The 24,771-nt window shown below is 30.1% G+C and overlaps 1 protein-coding gene across 1 annotated transcript in view; it reads left to right on the top strand.

The window, feature by feature from the left end:
• LOC100163015 (uncharacterized) overlaps window positions 1-24,771 on the top strand; it is a gene marked incomplete at its 3' end in the record, with an annotated part of 64,941 nt that overhangs the window by 31,828 nt on the left and 8,342 nt on the right. The window contains 3 exon segments of the mRNA NM_001293498.1: window positions 9,017-9,206; window positions 10,342-10,535; window positions 12,958-13,003. Of these exon segments, the coding sequence (NP_001280427.1) occupies window positions 9,017-9,206; window positions 10,342-10,535; window positions 12,958-13,003 (430 nt within the window).

Here is a 24,771-nt window from a genome sequence, read left to right as displayed (position 1 = left end):
CGACCGGGGAGCATCGACTGCACACAGAGGGGCGGACACGGCGATTGCGGCTTTGGATGTACGAACTCGCACATCATTATGTACACGCCCAAATCTGTCACAAACGTGTGTTATATTATTGTTATATAATAAAATATCTATTATTATTATTATTATTAAAATAGCCACGGTACTCACAGAAATACGGCATGCCATGGTTTATGTATGGTCCGCCGTGTGGTGTACAGTGTACAGTGTACACCCCTGAGAATTTTTATCTCCCATCTCGGGTATTTTTATATAATATGCATGTAAGTTCCGACATAGATACACGGTCCCAAAGGATTTCATTATACTTTATAGTGATTATTCTTTTACATTATAGCTGACAAAATGTTGTCGCAGTGATTTAGCAATAATAGACGTATTATTCAATAACAGCTGTAATGGTATAATTTATATTTTATTAGATATTTTTTTTTTAACATTCGTTTTATATTTTTAATTGAACATTATATTCACTGTATTTCAAATTCAAAATAGAATAGTATAATTTTGATTAACGCCAATAAATATTCTGTTGGTAAAAACGATGTATGTATTTTACGATAATATTATAGTTTGTTTATTTCGCCAACCGGTCAGTGACTTGGCAGGTTCAGAACACCCAACACGCAATTAATATCAGCGTGTTTAATGGAAAGTTATACTATACATAAGATACTGATACTTATTTTATCCATATCTTATATTTCAAACGTGTGATAAATGTCCGATCACCAAATTTCACCTTTATATTTTTATGTTCGTCAACAATAAGTTAGCCTAAGTTTAGTTCTCAAAGTATGAACTCATTTGTTAATTTTTTTATTGACATTTATACATGTTTAGTTTTATGCATTTCTCACTTTCTAAAATAAATGTTGTATTTTTACTAAAACTATTACATATCATAATATAATATATCTCTGTGTTGAAGTAAACAATATAAAAATATTAAGTACACTTGTACCCTATAGGACATTAATTTTATGATTCATATATATTACTATTTTATTGCACATTAGTTCGGTGAAATTTAAAACTGTTCGTTTAAAGGTATATATTTAAGCTACTAAGTTATATACTTAAACGTATATATAGTTTTACCTGAACACGGTTAGGCGTCTTCTTGGAGGAACTAACACGGGCACGGCCCACCCCTACAGAGTATGAATTTAACATTTTAATATCAAAAATAAAGATAGTCGTCCAGCACAATGGAAGTTCCATACCTACCTCCCTTTCACAAAATCTTTTCGCTATAATTTAGGTGGGCCTCAGAACAAAATAAAGGTGGGACCCAGTTGGAATTTCCTGATTAAACGATGGTTAAATCTGCTACTGACCCACCCTGCGTGTAGGTCAGTCAGAATGTGATAATGCAGCCGATATATGGGATTTCAACGCACGACGCTACAATATTCAACGTCAAACACTAAAGTAGTAATTTTTAATCAACCATTATATGATATAACCATCACAAGCTCCCCGAATCCTGTCCTAATCACCTAATAGATGTGTTCGCATTATGAACGTATATATTACCCATAATATATCCAATTCGTTCTATTCCAATCAAAAATTGTTTTTTCCCTTGACTTAACGCAACGATTTTGTGATAGCACCTAAGCACCATATACACATATATTATACACGGAAACGTTGAAAATATTTTTCAAGGGCTGTAATTAAAATCAAAAAAATGTCTATTATCGCATCCGTTTCCATGTTTACGATCTCCGTTTATTTTATCCACGTTGGGTTTTAAGATTTAATGTTTTATGTGTATGATATGAATGCCGCGGCCATAGGTTATTACGGATGATTGCAGATGAATAGACCAACCCCTCCCCCCCCTGAACCGAAATTGAATATCCCGGATAACCTAACGACAGACATATGCGCTGTATCTACGCCCTCCCTACAGAGTCCTTACAGATGATTGTATGTTTTGAGATTTTTATATATTGACATTAATTAATATAAATTCTTATTGTTTATAAAGGATCACGTCATCACAGAACAACACTGCTTTTTGATTTTTGTAAAATCTCTAAGCTTCATATCTTTTCATTTAATCACGAATTTATACAAATTTTGACTTTGGATTTTGAGCAAAGCAATGCATGTATTGATTTTACATGTAGTGATTTTTGTTGTCTGTTATCAGTCATTACCTTATGAAACAGTAAAAATGTTTCGATTTTCAGCTTTGTGGTTTTTGGTAGCAAATTGGATGTAGTTGGTACTTATAGGGAAGGGGAGGCAAAAAATTCAAAATAATCGCAAAAAATATTAAAGATGAACTATGTATATATAATATACTTATAATCATAAACTATACTTAGTATAACACATGTTTTACTAATAGCTGACAGGGACTTTACTTATCATCGGTTTTTGGATGTAATTATTTATCATTGAATTCAAATTTAACACATGTGCATTTTAGTGACGTACTCAATACCTATTAAAAGACACAGCAAAGCGGTTACTTACTTCCCCCTTTTTAAAGTATTATACATAGCCTACATGCTTAGGACACAAAGTTAAATAACTCCAAACTCCTTATTATACAAGGTGTAACAGAAAGACCTGTCGAAAAAAAATGATGCTACTTAACTGTATGACAAAAATTTTTGAAATTATATGTTTAGTAAATAGTTTAAGAAATATACCCATGTTACCAAATTACCAAAAATAATATTTTGAAACAGTTATTACGTTCCAAATTCATTTAATCAAAAAACATATTGATATTTTAAAAAATCCTAAAAAATAAACTATTTGACTTAGATAAATATTTTTACTATCAACATTGTTCTTATAATCAGATTCACAAATTGGCTAAATTAAATATACCTATCAAAAAAAATTTTAATAAAATTAAAATTTTTTTTTTTGTTTTTTTTTTGTATAATATATGTGTAGTGTCTATAAATTAAATATAAAAAAAATAAAAAATATTGGTTAGAACAAAAGTTATTCCAAAAGTCAGTTCCGTTACACCCTGCTGTAGGTATATAACGACACATTTGAAATTATATTATAATATCATCATTGAACAAATTATTAAATAAGTAAATATAAGCATGCTTAAGGTATAAAAAAGTTGTGTGATACAGTTGTTGATAGATATATTATTTTTGTTCTTATTTGTTAGAATTTTTTTTAGTTTTGTGTCAGAACAGTAGGTACTTATAGAAATTATTTTTGTTGAAATTTTTAATTTGATTTACTTAAAATAGTAATATATTAAATAAATAAGGAGAAAAACATGAGGTATAAGTTCATGACGATAATATAATTATGTAAGCACTGATGAACAATTGCATTGTAAAATTGTTTATAAAATTAATCTCATAGGTGTGCAATAATCATGTGGATATTTATATTAGATATTGTTGGATGTTTAATGTACCTACTATAACCTACCTACCGACGACTATTATATGATCATAGACCATAGTGCATTGTACGCGTAACAGTTTATTTATACGTTCATAGTGTGAATCGCGAGGTAATTGATTTTTAAAAATATATTGTGTACCTAACACAATATGATATTTTATGCAGTATGGGAGGTCGAAGAGGTCTCAGAGTTTCATGATGTAAATGATTTTATGAATAATTCCCGTTATCTTCGATTCGATAATTTATTAATACGTTTACTTAGATAATATATCTCCTGTAGTCGCTGATAAAATGAGTATCTACGGATTACGGAGTTGATTAAATTCTGTGTCTATTCGAAATCGTCCATTATTATCAACACTGAATTGCGGTATTCCGGAAGTACAAGTATTATATATTTTTTCACAGAAATAATTACATGTTTCGTTGAATTATAAATGTTTAATGTATATGTAGCCGTGTAGGTATACATTAATTGGAAAGAAAGTTAAAAGATAGGCAATAGCTATTCCGTCGAAAGCTTTTTTACTTTTAATTTTTAAATTATTGTTTTATATTTTATTTTATTTTATTTTAGGAATAAAAATTAATAATAATTCTCGTTTCAAAAGATCATTTCAAAGAAAAATATTTTACAAAACGTTTATTTTATTTTAATAAAGTATAAATATATTTGAATTCCTCCAATATAATCTCTTCAATAACAATAGACGTAACTGTAAACATATTCTTTTATCGACAACAATTTGAAAATGTTATCTTTAAAAAATTGCTCGTTCTAAGAAGTATAAATGCATAATAATGCCAAACCTAAAGCATAGAATTCCATTTGTAAATTTACAATATCGGTTTCGTTATATTATATAAAGTTATTTAAACCTGTACATTAGTTTAGAATAATTTTTTAATTGTGTTTGAATAATATTTGCTAAAATGCAAGTAAGCCCAAATGGAAATTAATTTTTATGTTGTTATATACATTCAATTCTGAAGCTGATACAATTTTATTATAGGTATTTTCGATTACATCATTTGAATTATTACATTTTTTTTTTTATTATGTAGGTAGTAGGTACCTATATATTATTTCAAAAATTGATATTTACCTTCGAATCCCAAAAATGGAACAATAATAATGATATATTGTGCTGAACATCTATTAAATTAAATTTATCAAAATTGGTGTCTGGTAAACAAAATATAATATTATAACGATTACGAATTTATAATGAATAATTTTGGTTGCTACTTTCGATTAGTGTGTAATTTTCTATATAGGTGATAGACGATAGGCCATTATGATAATAACAACTTAATGACACACATTTGGCCAAGTTGGAGGTATGGTGTAAGTTTTTTTATTGTGCAATCGATGCAATTGTTAAATAATTGCAAATCGAAATTCTGAATATATTGTTTACTACAGCTAAAAGATTGAATATGATATGCAGAATCGATTGTAAAAATTATTACATAACAAACTTTAATAAGCGTTTAAGTTTCCATTTGAGTATACCATACTACCAACTATTGAACTATTGAAATATCCATAAATTGGTATCGTTTATTGATATTTGACAGAGGCTAAATAATAGCTGGTATCTTCACTGTTTTATTTGGTTCAACTCGAATATAGTTTTTTACCAACAGTAGTAAGTACTCAGTAGTTGTTAATATACAATATTTCCACTGATCAACAGTTTCGACACTATGTTTGAAAAATAACTATACCTATTAAGAGGACGTGATACCCGTATGTAGACATGCACAACAAATAAGGCAGTAACTCAATTTTCCAACTTTTTTTTTTTAATTTTCTATAGGGTATCACTGTTTTCTGGATTTCCAACGAATACGGCAATAATTTAATTTTATTGCATACGTTCTACACAATAAAATAGAGTTACTGTCGTCTTCGTTGGACTTCCAAAAAAACAGTGATACCCTATAGAAAAGAAAAAAATGTTGGAAAATTAAGTTACTGCCATATTCGTTGCACTATGTCGATGTGTTGTCTCCGTCTTATAGGTGCGTAACATAGCAAATTCTACGCAAAGCAGAACACGTGTAGCTCCGTTAGTTTAAAAATTAGAGTGAATTGACTATTAACCTTTTATAAAATCTAAAGGTAAGATTATTATCTAGATAACCGCATAGGCTTTTTATTATATTTTAGTTTTAAAGCGAGCTATGAGTATTTTAAAATTGTAAATTGTTTGTACATTTTAAAGTACTCATAACTCGCTTAAAAATTAAAATATAATAAAAAGTTCATTAGGTTATCTAGATAATAATCTTACCTTTTGATTTCACAAGAGGTCAATTTACTCAAATTTTTAAATTAACGGAGCTACAGGTATTTTTCTGGGCGTAAAATGTGCTATGTTATGCACTTGTAAGACGGAGACAACACATGCGGGACGCGGGTATCACGTCCTCTTAATTGTTGCGATTATATTTTTTTAAATCTCTATGATCGGGTTTCTAGGAAATGTGTTTTGTCGATCCAGTTTAAAATTTCACATTGGTGAACATCTCGGAGAAACTGTATTTTATACTCGTGTTTTACACATAAGTCAGTTTACGTGCGATCGAAAAGAAACACGTCATAGACAACAACTACGATACTATAATACTATGCTAATAGAGTTTATTTTATTATTTTCAATTGGACCATTTTATTTTATTGACTTCCTAGATAAGATTATAATTTATATAATGGTCTATATACCGCACGGTTACAAGTTAACAGCTGCTACCTACAACTGGCTACTACCTACCATTAAATTTATATTATGTAACGTTACACTTGCGGATTCCGGGGAAATTTTTCTGGAAAAGCGTGCCGTACAGAAAAGTTTTTTGTTTACTCAACTGCAGGTCAACATAAATATTATATTATACTGTTGACCGTATAGGTAGAGGGTACCCCACATCTATAATATTCTATACTGCGTATTTTCATTTTTCGTACAATAACATACGCGCCAAGTTATCTTCCCGGTTTACGCGAAACGGGTTTGTAAAGTACATATATAATAAATATATAATACGTAAGAAATAAACGTCGCTACGTAACGGTTTACGGTCGGCGATCTGCTTCTGCCACGGCCGGTGCCGTCGTCGTCGTCGATGGTCGTAGTTTGCGTGCGCCCGGAGGCTGCGATTACCTAGTGTACGCGATCTCTAGTTTACGACCTTAAATGCAGTAATACGATTTTTATTATTGACCGCGTGTGTGAAAATTTCACCCACGGCCTTACGCAAGGTCACAAATAACCGTTACACGGCGGGTGTAATTTTTTTTCGATTCCACGCGAACCGTTTATATATTATATTATTATTAGGCGCACACATGTAGGTACAGCGGTAGTTTATATACATACATAAATACATACGGGAAACATCATTATATGATAATTCGATTAATGGTATACGATCGTTAGCGTTCCGCGGTTAGTGTTTAATAATATATTATGAGTTATTATGACGCTATCAAGTGCGGCACACGCATTATGAAATGCGCGTGCTCGCGGACGAGTCAAACAGACGTGTTAAACGCAGCATATAACTGAAATACGGCCAGAATAAAATCAAAAAAAATCCGAAACGGAACAAATGTCCGTCGAATTAATTGAAAATTAGTGGAAGACAGTTCTAGGAAATTTGAAAACATATGAAATATATTATTTACGTTAGATTGTGGCTTATCCAACTACTGCACATTCGCATAAACACGCGTAAGCCTAGCCGCTATAGCTATATTATTACACGCTCTTTATCATGGCATAATTATATATTATTTGCTATCAACTAGCTAAATTAGGGAGAGCTTTACGAATCATCCGTGTGCGAGTATCTCACATAATATCTTTTTGCACCTAAAATATGCATACCCAGTTATATAATATACCTATTTACTATCACTATATGCGTAATACCTGTGTATTTTATACGATGGGTACTGCGGTACCGCCACCGGACTCGCTTCGTAAATGTTCACATTTGAACTTGCTTAAAAAAAACTTATATATTACATCCCTATGGGCCCTTGCATTTGATTTCCATAAAATAGTATTACTTTATTTTGTTTTTATATTGTGAGACTTGTATAATTTTGTGATGTTTGTTGCTCTAACAATTAAATATTAAAATCATTTTTTGGCACTACTATATATATAGGCGTTACCCAGCTGCCAACTTACTGTCGTCCATCAATCGTATTTTAAAAAACATGACAATCACCATATGATATAACGGGTGTACAGCTATGATTATTTCATGGTCAACGAGCACGCAATTACTAAAATTAATAGTAAACTATGTAATTAAATTTGACACTTTCATTTTCGTATATATCACTAAAAGAGTCAAAACAACACGTAACAGATTGTTTTGATAGTGCCTAAAAAATAACCATAATATAGTAAACACCAGTAGATACAAATTATATTTCTGTACAAATTGTCCACATGTAACGTTATAAAGACACAGGCAATATTAATTAGTAGGCATGTTTATACTGTATAGGTACTCGTGTACCAAAATATAGAAAATAATATACAAATTGAGAAAGTATAGTAGGTTTTTAACATACACTTTTCAACTATAAACTTGGATAGGTAAATAATATGAACGTTAATTTAACATTATTTAGGATCATTATATGGTATATCACTATATACAGTTATCTAACAACGTTTTCAATTAAAAAATTGAGTGATTTTATATATTTTTTATTGCCTATTAGATTTACAACCCTACAATAATACACATAGAGGTATATAGATATTTCCTAAAAATTAAAAAAATGTTAATTTAATTAAGATTTTCAATTTAGACAATTTAAGGATAGTATTATATGATTACATCTATATTGTCTTAAATATCTTCTTGGTTATGAATCGCATACCTAATAATTGTATAGTATTTGTTATAATATAGTACCTATCGAATTTAACTAATAAACTTTTAAAAACATTTTTTATTTAATCTTTAATAAATTATAAGTACCTATTTAAAATTGTTATGATAAAAAAAAAATCTATAACAACAAAAGAACACTTATCGTGAAAAATACCAGTACACCCGATTAATAAAGTATATTAACCACGTATATACATTGAAAATTGACTTGCTCTAGTTTGTGTTCTCACTTAACTATCCTAATTAAATATATAAATATTATTTCTTTGAATTTTCATCTATACCATACACAATTTTCATTTATACACTAAAAATAATCAATAAATATAATATTTTCTATAATTACTACAGTGACTCATCCCTTAAGTTCAACATTTATGATACGTTTTATTTATATTTGGGGGTACTGGCTTATCTCATATTTGTATTTATTGGACATATTGAAATTTGACACCCATAGCGCTGATAGTGGCCTTGATGATAATTAGATTTGACGCACAATTTATTTAAAAGTTGAACCAGTTGTCGTACAATATTTGCCATTTGTTTCTACTTTTTAATACTAATAATAATTGATTTTTGATTTAAACTATTTCACGCAGGACTTAAATAAAATGTACAAAATTCTAAATAGGTTATCTCGTTTGTGTTTCAGATGACGGGATCTAGTGATCAGACGATTAAGCAATTGCTGGCCGGTTTGGTATTCGAATTCAGCTTGGAACAGCCTGGTTATTATCTGGGCGGGTCACTAGCTGAAATTGACGAAAACTCCACTATTGATTTTCTAGTAGGAGACATTGTAATTGTGCAAGAAGACCAATTCCGTTCAGACCAAAAGCACGGTAAATAATTATGTCAATATTGTTGTTTACGTATGTTCGCCCTTCATCGTTTGTATCATTTCACTTGTTTGACAGATGTGTTGTATTAGTTGCCTATGCAAGTCGCCCGTTATTTCATCGTGTGAAGAAAATAGATAAAAAGATTTTATGAGAACCTATACAGTATACATACATATAATTTAAAATTAACGAATTTTATTAAGTAAACATTCATTGAATTGTTCACTATTTAATGTGCGGGTCAGTAAAATGTAATAATAATTTAAAACAGATATATTTTATACTCGTACTATACCGCAGAGAAGTTACTTACTTGAAGACTCTTTAGTTATGGAATAATATGATCAGTTTCATTAAATTTTCTAAGTACATTTTTTTTAAAAACCAGTATCATATCATATTAATTCTTAATTAATTCACAAATTCGACGAATGTTTATTCCTCGAAATGTATGAATTTATAAACTTTTATCAACCGTAAATCATATAATTTTTCTGTCTACGCAATGTAAAGTTATAAGCTATACTCTATATAATATTATATATTACTCTAATTATTTTATTTTTTTTATTGCAATCAATTGGTTTTATTTTAGTGTCATTTTTTTTTTAATCTAATCAATATATTATAGTATCTACTATCTGTATGAGTGCCTAGAACACGGCTGAACTTACTAATTTAAAGTGGTGGATTTGTGGATTTAATACTACTACTAAGCACCACCGTCCACCACATAAAAAATCTTTGCAGGACACCATCCCTGTGCAAAGACATGTCGTGTAAGGTTAATAATAACAATTGGTGTAAATTTAAAAGCTTAGAGGTGAAGTGAATTAATGAGTAGATTTATATTATTATAAGTTATTATAATAATATATTATGGAATAGTCGAAAGATAATATTGTATAAGAATTCAAATGAGACGGGCCTACATAAAATATAAATAGTTAAATTTGATTATTAATAATATTATTTCAAGGCTTTAAATTTAAATACCTACGTATTTTATTACCTTAGTAATGAATGAAATAGATAAAATCTTGAATAGACAAGTGTAATTATTAATGCATAATAACTATATTATATATTATTATTGAACAATTAAGTTTCAGAGTGTGTTTTTTATTTTTATTAGAAAACGATGGAAGATATTGTCTTACTGAAAAATTCATTTACGACGAACTGGCATATATTACATGTCTGAAATCCGCCAAAGAACTATATGGAGAGCCGTTGCGTAGAATGGACATCTTATCCATAGAAGAATATGATTTAATATTTGACAAATTATTGAAAGTAGCTGATAAATGTAGCCAAGTTGTCAAAGAAGTAAGTCAATTTTCGTACAGTATTAATACATTAGTGTTTCGCAGAAACCAGATATTAATTTATAATATGTCTTTCAATAAAGTCAGCCTTTGCAGTTAATATTTCGTTTTTATAATACACTAGCTGATCCCGTGCACTTCGTTTCTCGGCAACCAATAATTATTATTATAATAGCTTCAAAACACATGGCAACCATTTATAAACAAAAATTTCCATCGGAAATCTCAAAATTCCTGTTTGAGCACCTCCCGGGGTTGGTCCTCTCCCTTTTTAAATTAGCCTATCTTCTGAAAAGACGTCTAATCTATATATATATATCTGATACCGTGAACTTCGTTGCCTATTAAAATACCAACGATATATGAATAATTTGTTTTACATATCACCATGGCAACCATTTATATACAAAACATTCCATTGGAAATTTCAAAATAATATATATTTGGTTGCCATGGTAATACGGAGACACACACCGACGAAAATCTCTAAATAATATATAAATGGTTGCCATGGTAATATGGACACACACACTGACACACATACATTCATTTTTATATAATATATATAGATATAGATTGAATAAACATAATATTAATTTTACTATTTGTTTTAAATGTATATTATCTATCTACCTACCTATTTAATGTGTGGTCTTGATTGGGATCGTTTTTCAAATGTTATGAGCTTATAAATGATGATTAATCATTGCTTTCTCATTAATTTATCTCTATATTGTATATTTGTATTGTGTCTATGTTATGTGTAGAGATGAATGAAGTGTGACGACAGACGAATGTCAGACATTATTTTTTAAATATTGCTAGCAATTAATTTTTTCTCATTTAGTATTTGACTTGTTGGAATTTTATTTAAATAATTTATGCTTATATATATCACAACCTACGCTCATTTACTTATTGTAGTATCATTATATTTACTGCATGCCTCCATTCATTTACAATTTAATTTTATACTTCAATGAATTAAGGTTCATTATAAAATATTACATTCCACAATGGATACTCAGTATATTTTTTTATGATCTCATTTATTAATAAATACTCATAAATACACAAAAGAAAATAATATAAGAAACTTATATTTAATTCATAATATTTTACACAACCCTTCCAAAAAAAAGAAAAAAAAAGGTAGATCTTTACAATAATCATTTTATTTCATTTTTATTATATTATAATATAAATCATGTCTCAAAAATTGATAAACACAGTTAAAAAATAGATATTATACTTTATTTGATAGATTATACTGATGATAACATATTCAAAAGAAAAGATTGTTATTAAATTTATATTTACGTATATTATAAAGCATTATTCGTATCTATCCGACCCAGACACCTCAGAATTAATGGAATATTATTCATTCATTCATGTTCAAACACCAACATGTACATTTAGTAGCCTACACAATGCTCCGGGTGCTGGATGTCTCGTTAACGTTGTTAGTAGATTTTTAACTATTGGTACTAATGAAAAAGGTCAAAGTGAACCGGTGTTGATCAGTTTTTATTTTTAGTATGCCAGATTTTAATGTTTCATATGAGTAGAATTTTTTATTCAACCGATTGGTCATATATTGGTAGTATATGTTTATTAATTAGTATGATAATTTATTGATATTGATAAACTACGGGTTATGAGATCGGGAGGTGTTTATAATCCGAAATATTCCGTTTAATATAAAATGCATTGCAATTCGAAGTGCAACTAGAGCCCAATTTTTGAAAATGATATATTTAAGAACAGTAAAAATTAAAAAGATATCATTTATTAATCATTCATGTTTTTAATATACTAATATTCTTAATGGCTATTAGGAAATGTAATTAAATATTGATGATAAATAAAACAAGAGAAAAACAAACACTTTTTCATCCTGTATTTCTGTTTTCGTGAAATAAAAAGAACCTTGCTTGTATACTTTTAAGTTATAACCAATTTAGGTGAAAGTATGCCGGTGTCGGATCACTCACATACGGATTATGTGTGTAATATTATTTCAAGGAATACACCCCCTAGCCGTACATTGACGTTCAGATTCTATCGTCATATAAAAATAAAAACTTAGGTATTCCCTAAGGCAAATTAACTTGTGACAGACCAGTTTTTAAATTTTTTTTTTTAATGAAATACAATTATGTCCACTTATTTCTTATATATTTTTTTGAAAGCCGAGTTTACGAATGTCTTGATGATTATTTAACACGAGGATAAATATTTATTTTTAATATCTTTCAGAATTTGTATTGCGTAAATTATAATTAAGATATACATTGCATAGGTATTTGTTATTATTTTAAGTACTTGAATGATTAAAATTATTATTATGATTTTTTAATGATAATTAATATGATAATATATTATGTACTTAACCGAAAGTGTTTTCATTTATTTTTTAGATACAATCTGATATGGAAAATTGGGATCCAGTATTTGCACAAATAGGTAAGTGTAATTATGAAAGAATTTTATATTATTATACTAACAATATAAATTTAAGTTGATATTGTTGATATTAAAATATATTTTGTTATTGTATACCTAATCTACTAATGTGGATTAATTAAATTTGGAGTGAAACATTATTCTGCATTTTATGGTGCCTCATAGTTGGATCCCTAACTGGGGTAATCACATGTGTATAGCATACCAGTTGGGTCCTGGATTATTTTAGCCTTTAGGTAGTACATTAATTGGGCCCCAGATTATTTTATGTAAGTAACACAAATTACAAATATACAATACACACGAATATTTTTTTTTTATTTTGACTTACTTTTTGAACAAAAGGAATCAACAATATCCCACATTTCCTACCAGAAATGATAATATTAGAATTAAAAATTAAAGCATTTGTTCTAATTACAAAATTAATAAAATTAAAAAACTAAACATATTAATTTGTTATATAGGTAGTAATACGTCTCAAACACAAGTTAGACATATAAGTTCAACTAAAAATCTTCATTATTGAACTAAATATTATAAAGTTTTGAAAACTACTGAAAATAATTAATTTTAACCTCTCGAATGAACCAACAAGATTAACTTTTTCATTGCTCCGCTTAGAATCTAAAATACGATTAGAAAAAATCGCTGATGTAAATCAAAACTAATTTAATCATTTCCTCTATTATTGATATATAATTTAAGCATTTCACTTTGTGTCACGTATAAATCTGCTGAAAAAAATAAATCTATTTGATTTAGTATAATAATGTTTTATACAATTGTACAAAGAACACGCTAAAGTGATTTTTTTAAATCGTGTTTAATATTATGTAATATGTATTTTTAATAATTTTTTCGTTTGTATTGTATATTAATTGTATCAACTACTTATATAATATTTTGTATGATAAATTCTAATAATTAAACATTTTTTTGGCGAAAATATTTTTACGCATATCTGTGGAAAAAATAGATCATAGACAGTCCTAAGTCTGTTAAAATGGGAAGGAAAACATTAGTGTAGTATGTATTTAATACTATAATACTATTAGTATTAAATACTATTTACCAAAAAATAATTACGGGACCCAACTAGTATACCTATGAATTTGTATTTTGGGACTCAAATCGGATGCTGCCTTATTTTCATAAGTAAATGACGATTTAAATGAGAAAAAATTAACAATTACATAGAGATAATATATTTTAAGTTCAAAAGAAATTATTTAGTGGCAATTTTATGACCTCCTGTAGAGAGTTTTATTTTTATGTAAGAAAAAACTAATTTAAATACACATATTATAACCATCATAAATACATAAATTCAAATACTTTATCTAAATATTATAAGTAAAATATGAGTTACTTTTGATTTTAACTACCTATTTAAAGAAATAAAAACTTAGACAAAGAAGAGTCAAGGTTAACTGTTTAGTGGAGAAACGTTAAATAGTTATGTATAATCAACAATATTATGTACAATATAGGTAGGTACCTTCTATTATAATGAGTGTTATAACTTATAAGAATCAATGATATGATAAGTATTACTCATAAAATGTCACAGAGATGATTCATATAATTTAGTGTTTCATAACTTTCTTGAATAATCCAATACGGTTAAAAGGAATTGCGGAACTGTAAGACTCAAACGTATTATTTTTTTCGAATGGGCCGGGCACGCGGGTGCGATTCTTAATATTTAAGTCATCGCAATGGAATGTTCTTCGTATTCGATGTGATTGAGATTTAACCAGTGTTGGTAGATGAAGACGTGTTTTGGGACATGGGGACTATCGTGAGTCACATCTATGAAATAGTTCACCTAACGCGTATTGTATTTGCACAGTCGCGTACCAAACTTTGACTATAGTTTTGTATTCCGTGCCATAAACTCCTACACCTATAAGAACAATCATAAAATCTATCAATGATGATCTGAAATTGTACGGGTATTTCTGAAAACACGTGATTATTATCACCATAATATATACGTATGTAATATAATATATAATAGGCAATTGCTAATAGTTGTATATCCTTGCATTTTATGATCATGATGGCACGGTTTAACGTGTCAACATCGCAGACACCTCCAACTGAACAATAATAAAAGATAATAATAGTTATGTTTCTATCGGATTACCGTAACGAACATCGCCACATACTCGTGGGCCCGTGAGACATGTATATGTATATACGATAATGATTATGCAATAATTGTGCTTGCAATCCACGCGACCCTTTAGAAAGGCAAACTATAGCCATAGGCCATTCGCACACCGAGCCGCAAGTTTATTTCCAGTTATTCTGCTTCGATATTTTATTGATATTTATTATTTTTTTCCGATTTTTATTATTCGTTATCAGTTTTTTACGATATGTATAATAGCATTCATAATAATATGTATAAACATAATAACTAATAATATTACTATTATTACTGCTGTAATGTAATGGCGCGGGGAAAAATATATGCACATTGTATTAACGATAAGGAACTTTCGCCGCCTTCCTCATTACCAGAAACAATGGCTTTCGGGAGCCCCAGGGCTGTGCGGCGGATGGAAAGTGAAATCATCGCGGTTGCGCGAGCGCGGGATTGGGCCAATATAATATAATATATATATGATAATAATAATATCGTGAACGGTAAAACCGGTTGTGCACTTTTGATATTATGCTTTTTTATTATTATTTTGTATAACGGGATGGAAACATCATCTGCCGCCGAAGTCCATACGTTATAATATTATATATTGTGTAGGTAGGTACATCACTATTATTGTTGACTATAACACGATTGTAAACTGATACGACTTAATGATAGTAATACAATATTTCCAAAAAACAAATTATTCGTATCGACTACCGACCATTGTTAGTGCATGGTCGCGAGTGAAAGCTCCGCGATATACCCATATATAATATAATATATTATATAGGTAGTATATACACGTGTACAGTATAATAATATATACAGTCGCCGGGGGGTAGAGGAAGTACTTATTTGAAAATATACTAACATAATATATTTATTATTATTACATCGTTATAACTTATAACACTATATCCGATTAACGTTAGGCAGTTATTATTTAATTTTCGAATATTTTTTGCTTCTTCGATTTTATTAACGCCATAAACACCGGTCGTCGAGCCTCTGCGAAATTACGTACTGCCATATATTGTACGTATATACAAGTGCCGATACAGCTGCATACCCCGAGGACACGAAAACGCGTTTACCTGTAATTTTTTGGAACGCATTCGCTTTCTTTCTTTCTTTAAGGTGTCGTCGCTGCCATATAACTCCTTGCCCTACGACTAGCTTTATGTCGACCGCTATATAATAATAATTATTGACCACCGGCCGCAGCTTCATTATGATTATATTATAACCGTACAGTCATGTGCAGTGCGCCTATGGTCCGGGCGAACGTGCGGAGAAAAGTGCTTTCCAACGAGAGTGTAAAAATTATTATACTGCTGCATCTATATATATATACGGTATACCTATATTACCCATGTTTTAATGTAATTTCGCATAACGCACCTACCTAGGTGTACACGTGCAATAATATCATAGAAAACGACGCTCGTGACGGGTTTGGATTATTAATGCCCAGACAGTGATATATAGAATTTTGCACGAGTAATAATAACTTCGCGTACATTATTCACTCGGTATACATTTATTCTGTACAATTATATACTATGTTCATACGTATTATTGATGTATTATATCAGACGACCGTTATAACGTGGTTACAGGCATATTATAGGTATACGTTTTCAAGTGGCCGCTGATTAACCTGGTGCAGCAGTAGTTTCAATTTTATACTTTTAAGAGTCAGCCGAGATTCCACGAGATGGACGCGTTCGATAAAAATTGTATTATATGATTTCAATTTCGTATGGTATTTTAACTTTTTATAAGAGTTCACGCGAAATCTAGACATGACCTCGATGACCACGGGGTAACGATTTCATTATAGGAAGTTGTGTGTGTGTGTTCTTGACATTGTTCCGTTTATTATTATTATTTATTACAAAATAAGGTTTTGAAGCAAGTTCATTAGACCAATGAATAGTATTTTTCTAATTGTATACAAGGTACGTAATATTATTGTTATACTTAATTATTCTGTTTTCAATGATAATATCCAAGATTTCGTTTTTAATCATTATAGGTAAACTTACCTATATGAGTCATATAGTTTTTAAATATTTTTTTACCCTCCTCGAATAAAACTGTTATAATTTGACGAATCTGTGTTTAGTTAAAAAATAGAATATATTGTTAGAGCCTGGTGGTATTATAAATTATTAGTTCGTTGTAATATTTTCTTACAAAATATTAATTTTTAATGGTTGAGTTAGCATATATTATTTATTACATTATGAATATAGATATAGATATTTCTTTAATATTGTTATATATTCGTAAAACCATTTGTTACGTAAATATTTTCAATGAAATAATGCTATGGCTTGCTGTACCGCAACTCGCAAATATTATTTAAAACGCCATATTTTCACCAAGAGCTTGCGAAAATATTTCCCAAGAAGTATACACCGTTCACATGACGTTAACTGTTATACATCAATCAAGCATTAAACTGCAAAGTATAACCAAATAAAGTACACAAACATTTTGCCAACTCGATATATAAGCAAGCCACACTTAAATACTATAATAAGTAAATAAGTGATATTTATGTTTGTTAATATTGCTCTTTTTTAAACTATATTATAACATTTTAATAGATAGAAAAAGCGGATTGTTGTATCGAGTTTATTTGAGTGCAATGCGGGTCTCACAAAAGTAGTGTTCAAACAAGTTGAACGAAGTCTTGATGTTTGTTAAATCTTATGGAGTAGCCCGAGTAGTTCAATAGTCTTACTGTGGCTATGGTAGGGAATTGTCCGCAACATGCACTGTTGTATTCTCGTCGAAGGTATACGAATGTATTAGATAATACGCGAGTATATACCATTCGCGTTGAAGATTTCTTCGTGATCGTTTGAAAATAAGTTAGATGCCAATAAGAAATGATCAACGATCATTTCTGGGATCAAAACAAAATCCAACTTTTGAAAATATAAATCACAAAAATGTCTCTTATGATCTATCGTGTTTCGTGATTCAATATCTTCTCACGTAATCACCTTCATATTAACACATATATTGGTATGGTATTAAACTATAGTGTAATAGCATCTACCGACAATAAAAGCAACTGCAGTAATAATAATAATAATATCAAGTTTAAAACATTGGCGCCAATCATTGGGGTCGGACGGAATAATTGTCTCAATATCAATATATTTTATATCTAATAATATATTATGTAGGTCTTTCGGCGGCTGTTTACCGATATCGCCGCGACGATGACACATGCCCATAGTATAATATATTAAGTATTATTATAATACACGCACGACCTATACACGCGTATCATCACACAGACACATAATTTATATATATATATTTATACGTATAACGCGTCTTTCACTTTTCTCTCGTGTCTAGCCATGCGTATCGGCTCCGAGTCCGAATGTATGCGATCGGAAACCGACGTCGTGTCCACGTCCAGTGTGCATTTATATACGTGTATAAAATGTAGCCAATGTAGGTATAGTTGTAGTATACGGCCAGAATTATATTTTCTTCAGACGCATCCGCGACATGTTACCTATAGTATTATCTACCTACTCTAAAATATTATTCTAGCGCCTGCAGATACGCGTAATAAGCTCGTTGTATAATAGGCATAATATGTATAAGGTAAACCACCCATATAAATGGAGAGGGGGGACTATAGCTGGATTTGATAAGTTAGATTTATAATTTAAAGCCAATTTAAACTTAAACAACTTTAAGACTTTAAGCTTAAGGGGACATTACAGTGACATTTGTTGTATCCGTCTTACAAGTGCGTAACATGCCCCTTTGACCCTCCTCCATTCTACACCAATGCGTCCCCTTAACGAGTCATAACTATTTTTCATTTTTCATTTGCTGAGATTGGCAACCGTGGTGCACGTAAAACAAAAATAATTTGGAATCGAATTCCACTCTAGTTTAATGTATAATTGATCGTTCCACAATTCAATGCAAATGAATATAATAACTTGATTTTTTGTTCACTATTATCACGTTAAATGTATTCATTGACTTGCCAATAGACTCGAGAATAATATTTGACCACTCGTAGTAGAGAGTGGAGTTTCCGAGCTGTTGATCAAACTGTATTAATTTATAGGTACGTATTATACACTTGCAATCACTAACTGTTAGTGTCAGGGTTTATTCACTATAAATATATATATGTAATATGTATATTGTATGTATACTTTTTTAAACCATTAACATAAATTACATTACCTATATTATCTATTGGCAAACCATTGCAGATTATTATTATTATAATATTGTCATAGATATACGCACATCCCCTCTCGCGGGCTCCGCGCAAGGTTAATGTCGCCGTCACCGCCGTCATATAATAATAATATAATATATAAAATGAATGGCTTTCACTGGGTGCGGTCGTTCAACTCGACGTATTAATTTTTTTTTATCTTTAAAACGTACATTACATTATTATAATAATAATATGGCCTATACGGACATACTACGGTACGGGTTATATTAATTACGCTAAACGTGTATTGCAGCTCTGCGCCAGAGTGTTATTGTGTCAACGAGTAGCCGTTTCGTAACACGCTTGTAGCATATAGCCACCTCGCGCGCCGGCAGAAGTGTGGTCGCGCATCATAATAGTCATAATATAAATTATAATCGCATAATATTGAATTAACATAATGTGTAGCTTTACGAGTGCATAGCCGTGTAGGCTACGCGCGGCGATTTTATACTTTTCGTCTTTCACTCGTCGGTCGCCAGCCAAATCGCACGCTTTTTTTTTTGACCCACGAGATTTTTCAGTCGTCATTTCGACACACTTATTGGTCACCTAAATAGGTTATTATAAAATATACCCGACCTACCTGACACCGACCACCGCGAATTCAACAGGGTAAAAACTGTACTAGAGTAATGAACTCGAACAATATTATTAACAAAACTTTGTGTATTCATTTTTATTAGTTTACGAGTTGTGCACCATCTGAAATAATAAGCCTTATAAAAGTATAATTTATAGCAGTTATCACGTATGGGAAATGCGAAAAATTACATCGTATAGCTGCTAGTGTATTATGTATATATTATATGGGGTTCTTTGTAATAATAATTACTAATATACGATATAAAAAAGGTAAATATATTATAATATATATCAGGCCGGCCCACACACTACGCGTTATGAATATTTTTTTGTATACAGTTTATACTTTATAATAATTATTACGAGAAGATAAAAATGTTATGGGAAATACGCGTAATAGTGAGATTATAAGCACAATTAATTTACACTATGACCGCTATTGTTCAATTATGTATTTTGATATCAGCTATTCAGCTATAATATTATGATCGCGTAATATTAGATACAACCATAAGGAGATTGTGTAAAATATTGTTTTTAAATATTTTAAGCGTTGAATTAATGTTCTTTGAAAATATTTCGTGTAAGACACGCTCGGAATCAAGTTTTAAAATAAGCATTAATTATGGAAACTTGTTAATCAGCGCCTTATGTTAAATGGCTAGGACGATTTGCAATGTTAATTTTTACGATTCGTAATCTGGCAAAAAATATGTATTACGAACCTACGTACAGACAAAATGTGTGTTTTCGTTTGTACTTGTTTAACTTTAACTCAGAAGCAATAAACAGCGACGTAAAGTTTAAAAACCAATTGAGTTCTAATTGAAAAAAAAAAACATGAGAGTAGGTGCTTATAATATAGTTAGAAATAATCCTCGTGTTATAATATATTATCATGTAAAACACACGTACTGATAAGCAGATTTTGCATACCTAAATAATAAATATCCTTGATTGAATATACCTACCTAGAGTGTGAAAATATAAATTAATATTTTTATCCCGTTAATTCCGCGATAATTTGTATTTCCATTAGGATTGATTTACTGCAGATTCAGGTGGTCATTTTCTGCCTACCATTAATTTGTATACAATGTATTTATTATTTTTTGAGTACACGACAAATGTAGTATTATACTATTATCATAATATTATTGGACACTATAATATAATGCAGTACTTTCACTCGATAGGAGACACTTAAAAAAGGGTAGGTATATATAATTCAATCATCGATCATTATCGAGATATTTGTGTGACTATATCTATATGTGAGCATTGTGTGTGACTGCACTGACCTCCCCTCCACTTTGTCACCAGGGGGGGATGTGTGTATGTATGTAATATTGTATTTGTGTGGTGTCTCTCTTTCTCTACGAGCTGCATAAAAACGTTGTTAGGGCGGCTCGCGACCTCAAGGTAGCCACTGTGGTTCATGCTTTATTTATGATTAGAAATCACTTTTTATCGTGTAACACGGGATGCCAATCTCCATGCGTATCTGTGTGAGATTATGCGTACATATATTATATATTTATGCGTGTGTGTATGTGTGTACTGTGTATGTGGCAGGCCCTAAACACGTTACGAAACACACTTGATAGATCGGTTCATTGATATTCGTTGTCGGCCCCTTATAATGTTTATGGAAGGAAATCAAGTATGTATTGCTTTCTCGTTATATCAATCCATTACGGTAATGTACGATTTTTGATTGAAAAATTGTTTTTTGTCCTACAGTTTATGTTGGCATCCTCCAAAAAATTATCAATAAACGATTAATTTGTAATAATGTAAAGCTAATGGGTATATAAATGTATATAATACATTAATACATTACATTATATTAAAGTAATTTCGTTATAGAATTATGCTTAGTTTCCTACTTATCTAATTATTGGTCAATCTACTATCAAAAAATTATAAATAATTAATAGGTACCTACGCTATTTAGGTTAATATTACTATACAACTTATGCTATTATAGGTAGTATTGCTAAATGTTACCGAAGACCGAAAGACCTGAAATCATTTGCATTTTCTAGCATTCTGTTATATAAATAATTGAAACTTTAAAACGTTGTACAACTGTTGATGATTATTGAGCCATAGTTTTATTTTCATCATTACATTTAACGATATTGTATGTGGGAAATTGCTTATAAAATGTTCAACGAGAATCAATTAGAAAGTACGCCAATAATCGGTTGAAATGTCATGATTTTTTACAATCATTTAGAAGTTAGACTTGCTTTGAGCTGTTTACGGACCTTTTCAGTTTCTAATTTTTTTCTATTTTTTTCTATAATTGTCAATAAAATGTTATTCGTTGGTCAAAATGCTTAATAATGTAATATAAGGCTCCTGATGTATTTTTACAGTGGAAAAATATTAAATACATATAGTCACCCTTCTTTTTAAGCATTTAAAGTTCGAATTTTAACAAAATACATAAAAATTACAACAAAGTGCAAATTATTTAAAGTTAAAAATTCATAATAATTTTTCTTTTGAAATCTAAAATTTGAAAAATTCAATACAATTCCTCATAAGTATGTCTACCTTTATCAAACAAAAATATATCTACCAGAAAATCGAATTAAATTTTTATGAGCGTTCAAAATTCAAATTATTACGACATTGGATTTTCTTATTTCGTTGTATTTAAAAAACAAATAACCATAGATACTTAAAATTTAGTAGTTTTTTTTAAATTTCATATGCATCGCTAAACATTTCTTTAAAATATCTTAATTTTAAATTTCAAACCATATTATACATTTTGAGTTGTTTCTTGTTTCAGAAGTGCGATTTGATCTATTTTTAAAATGCATAAAATAATTTTTTTTCTAAACCTCGATTCTTTTTTTTTAATCACAGAACCTACTAAAAACTTACTGCTTACCCCTGATCTTATATATAGTTATCTGATGGACATTGTTTTTTATTCTAAATGCTGTTATGAACCTAGTTCGATTTTAATTTTGAGGTGTTAAACATAATAGGTACCTATAATTTTGAATATGTCTATGTAGGTGTACCTACCTAAATTAAATACACGTTAAACAATAGCTATACAATTTAATAGTTTTTTTCTTTTTACTTCTAAACATTCATAAATAAAACTAATAAACCAATGCAATAGTATTAATAATAACAATAACAATAGTCTATTACCAATGAGATAATCACGTTGTGTCATTATCATTAAAATTATAGATACGCCTATTACGAATTGGATTGTCATAAAAAAACATCATCATATTGTGTATATAATTTAGTATATACAGACCCTTGTTGACTGTATACCCAGTTGATATCACGATAAGCTTGTACAATAATCATTTGACACATATATTATATAGGTTCTGCATGTGTAGTAGCAGTGCAGCAGCTATGGGCGGCAACGTTCTGAGGGAAAAAGTCTACGAAGGTATCAAAGGACATTAATGTTGAAATAGTATATACTTTTAACAATTATTATTATTTGAAAAGCATATAAAGTATTAATAATTTAACAAAATATAATTTTAAATAACTTAGCCACCAAATAAGTTGGCATTTGTTAACCTTTCGTTTACATAAGACATGTTTATATAAATAATAACTTATCATCAATCTGTTGGTTATAAAGTAAGCAAAAAGTAAGCAATACGTCTTGTGTGTGGAGACCAAATTAAAAAATGTAATTATTGAGTAGTGCACACTCCCTCCATTACAAATTCGTGGGCGAGCAACTGACGTAATCCTTTATAGTTTATAGGGTTGGTCGAATAATCACACAAAAATCCGTCCGATGTGGCGATATCGTTGTGTTACTACGGTTATGTTACACTGTTCCAGTCGTGTGTACACAATTATATCCGTACGATACAACTATACAACTATAGGTCTACAACACCGGTGCAATAACAATAACAATAAAAAATAACTACAAATAACAATAATAATAACAACATTAATAAGTAATAACTGCAAAGATAATAGCATGGTGTTATTGCACGAACCGATATCATATTGTACTCGTACAATAATGTAACATGCGCGCGTGTAAGCATCGGCCGAGGGGTCCTATCCCAACCGGTGGCACTCATCGCTGAGAGTGAGAGCAAGAATCGCCGCCGCAGTTGAGATGATCGTAGCATAGAGCGGACGACCGACGATTGGACGGACAGGCGCACGCGAGTTACACGACGACCGCACATTTCAAATTTTTTTAGACACGTTTTGTTCGCCAGCGCACGTGGTCGTGTCTAGTATTATTGTACACGAGACGCCGGCCGCCGTCGCGATCGCTTGTTTGCGTTTTGTTGTGTCAAGTTCGAAACGCTGTCGTATTCTGCGCGTTCCGAAGTTGTTGTTCCTACTGACATTCGTACTAAATTATAATATCCGAAAGAATTTTAGTACGCAATATAATAATAATTTATTGTGCTGTAAAATATAGCCAATATAGATATGGTCAGAATCTTTTTTTTGCTTACATAACTATATATCGTAGTGTTGTGCGTCTTCGCGTCTTATACGAGTGATAATGTCTTGCGATTGATTAAAAAATAAAATGTCCGTGTGAGTGTGTGTGTTCCGGTGTCTGTGTGAGTGTTTATGTGTTGGTCATATTTTTATACCTCATAAACGTTTTGAGTGACCGATTACTATCGTCGATACTATTGACGAACAATGGATTGCATGCCGTTGGGATTAAAACAGAAATCGTTTCCAAAATGTTAGTATACGGTTTCA

This window comes from Acyrthosiphon pisum, chromosome A3 (assembly GCF_005508785.2).
Source record: "Acyrthosiphon pisum isolate AL4f chromosome A3, pea_aphid_22Mar2018_4r6ur, whole genome shotgun sequence".
NCBI classification, from domain to species: Eukaryota; Metazoa; Arthropoda; class Insecta; order Hemiptera; family Aphididae; genus Acyrthosiphon; species Acyrthosiphon pisum.
Note: the sequence above shows the minus strand (reverse complement) of the source record. Positions and strands in the feature narration are given on the sequence as shown.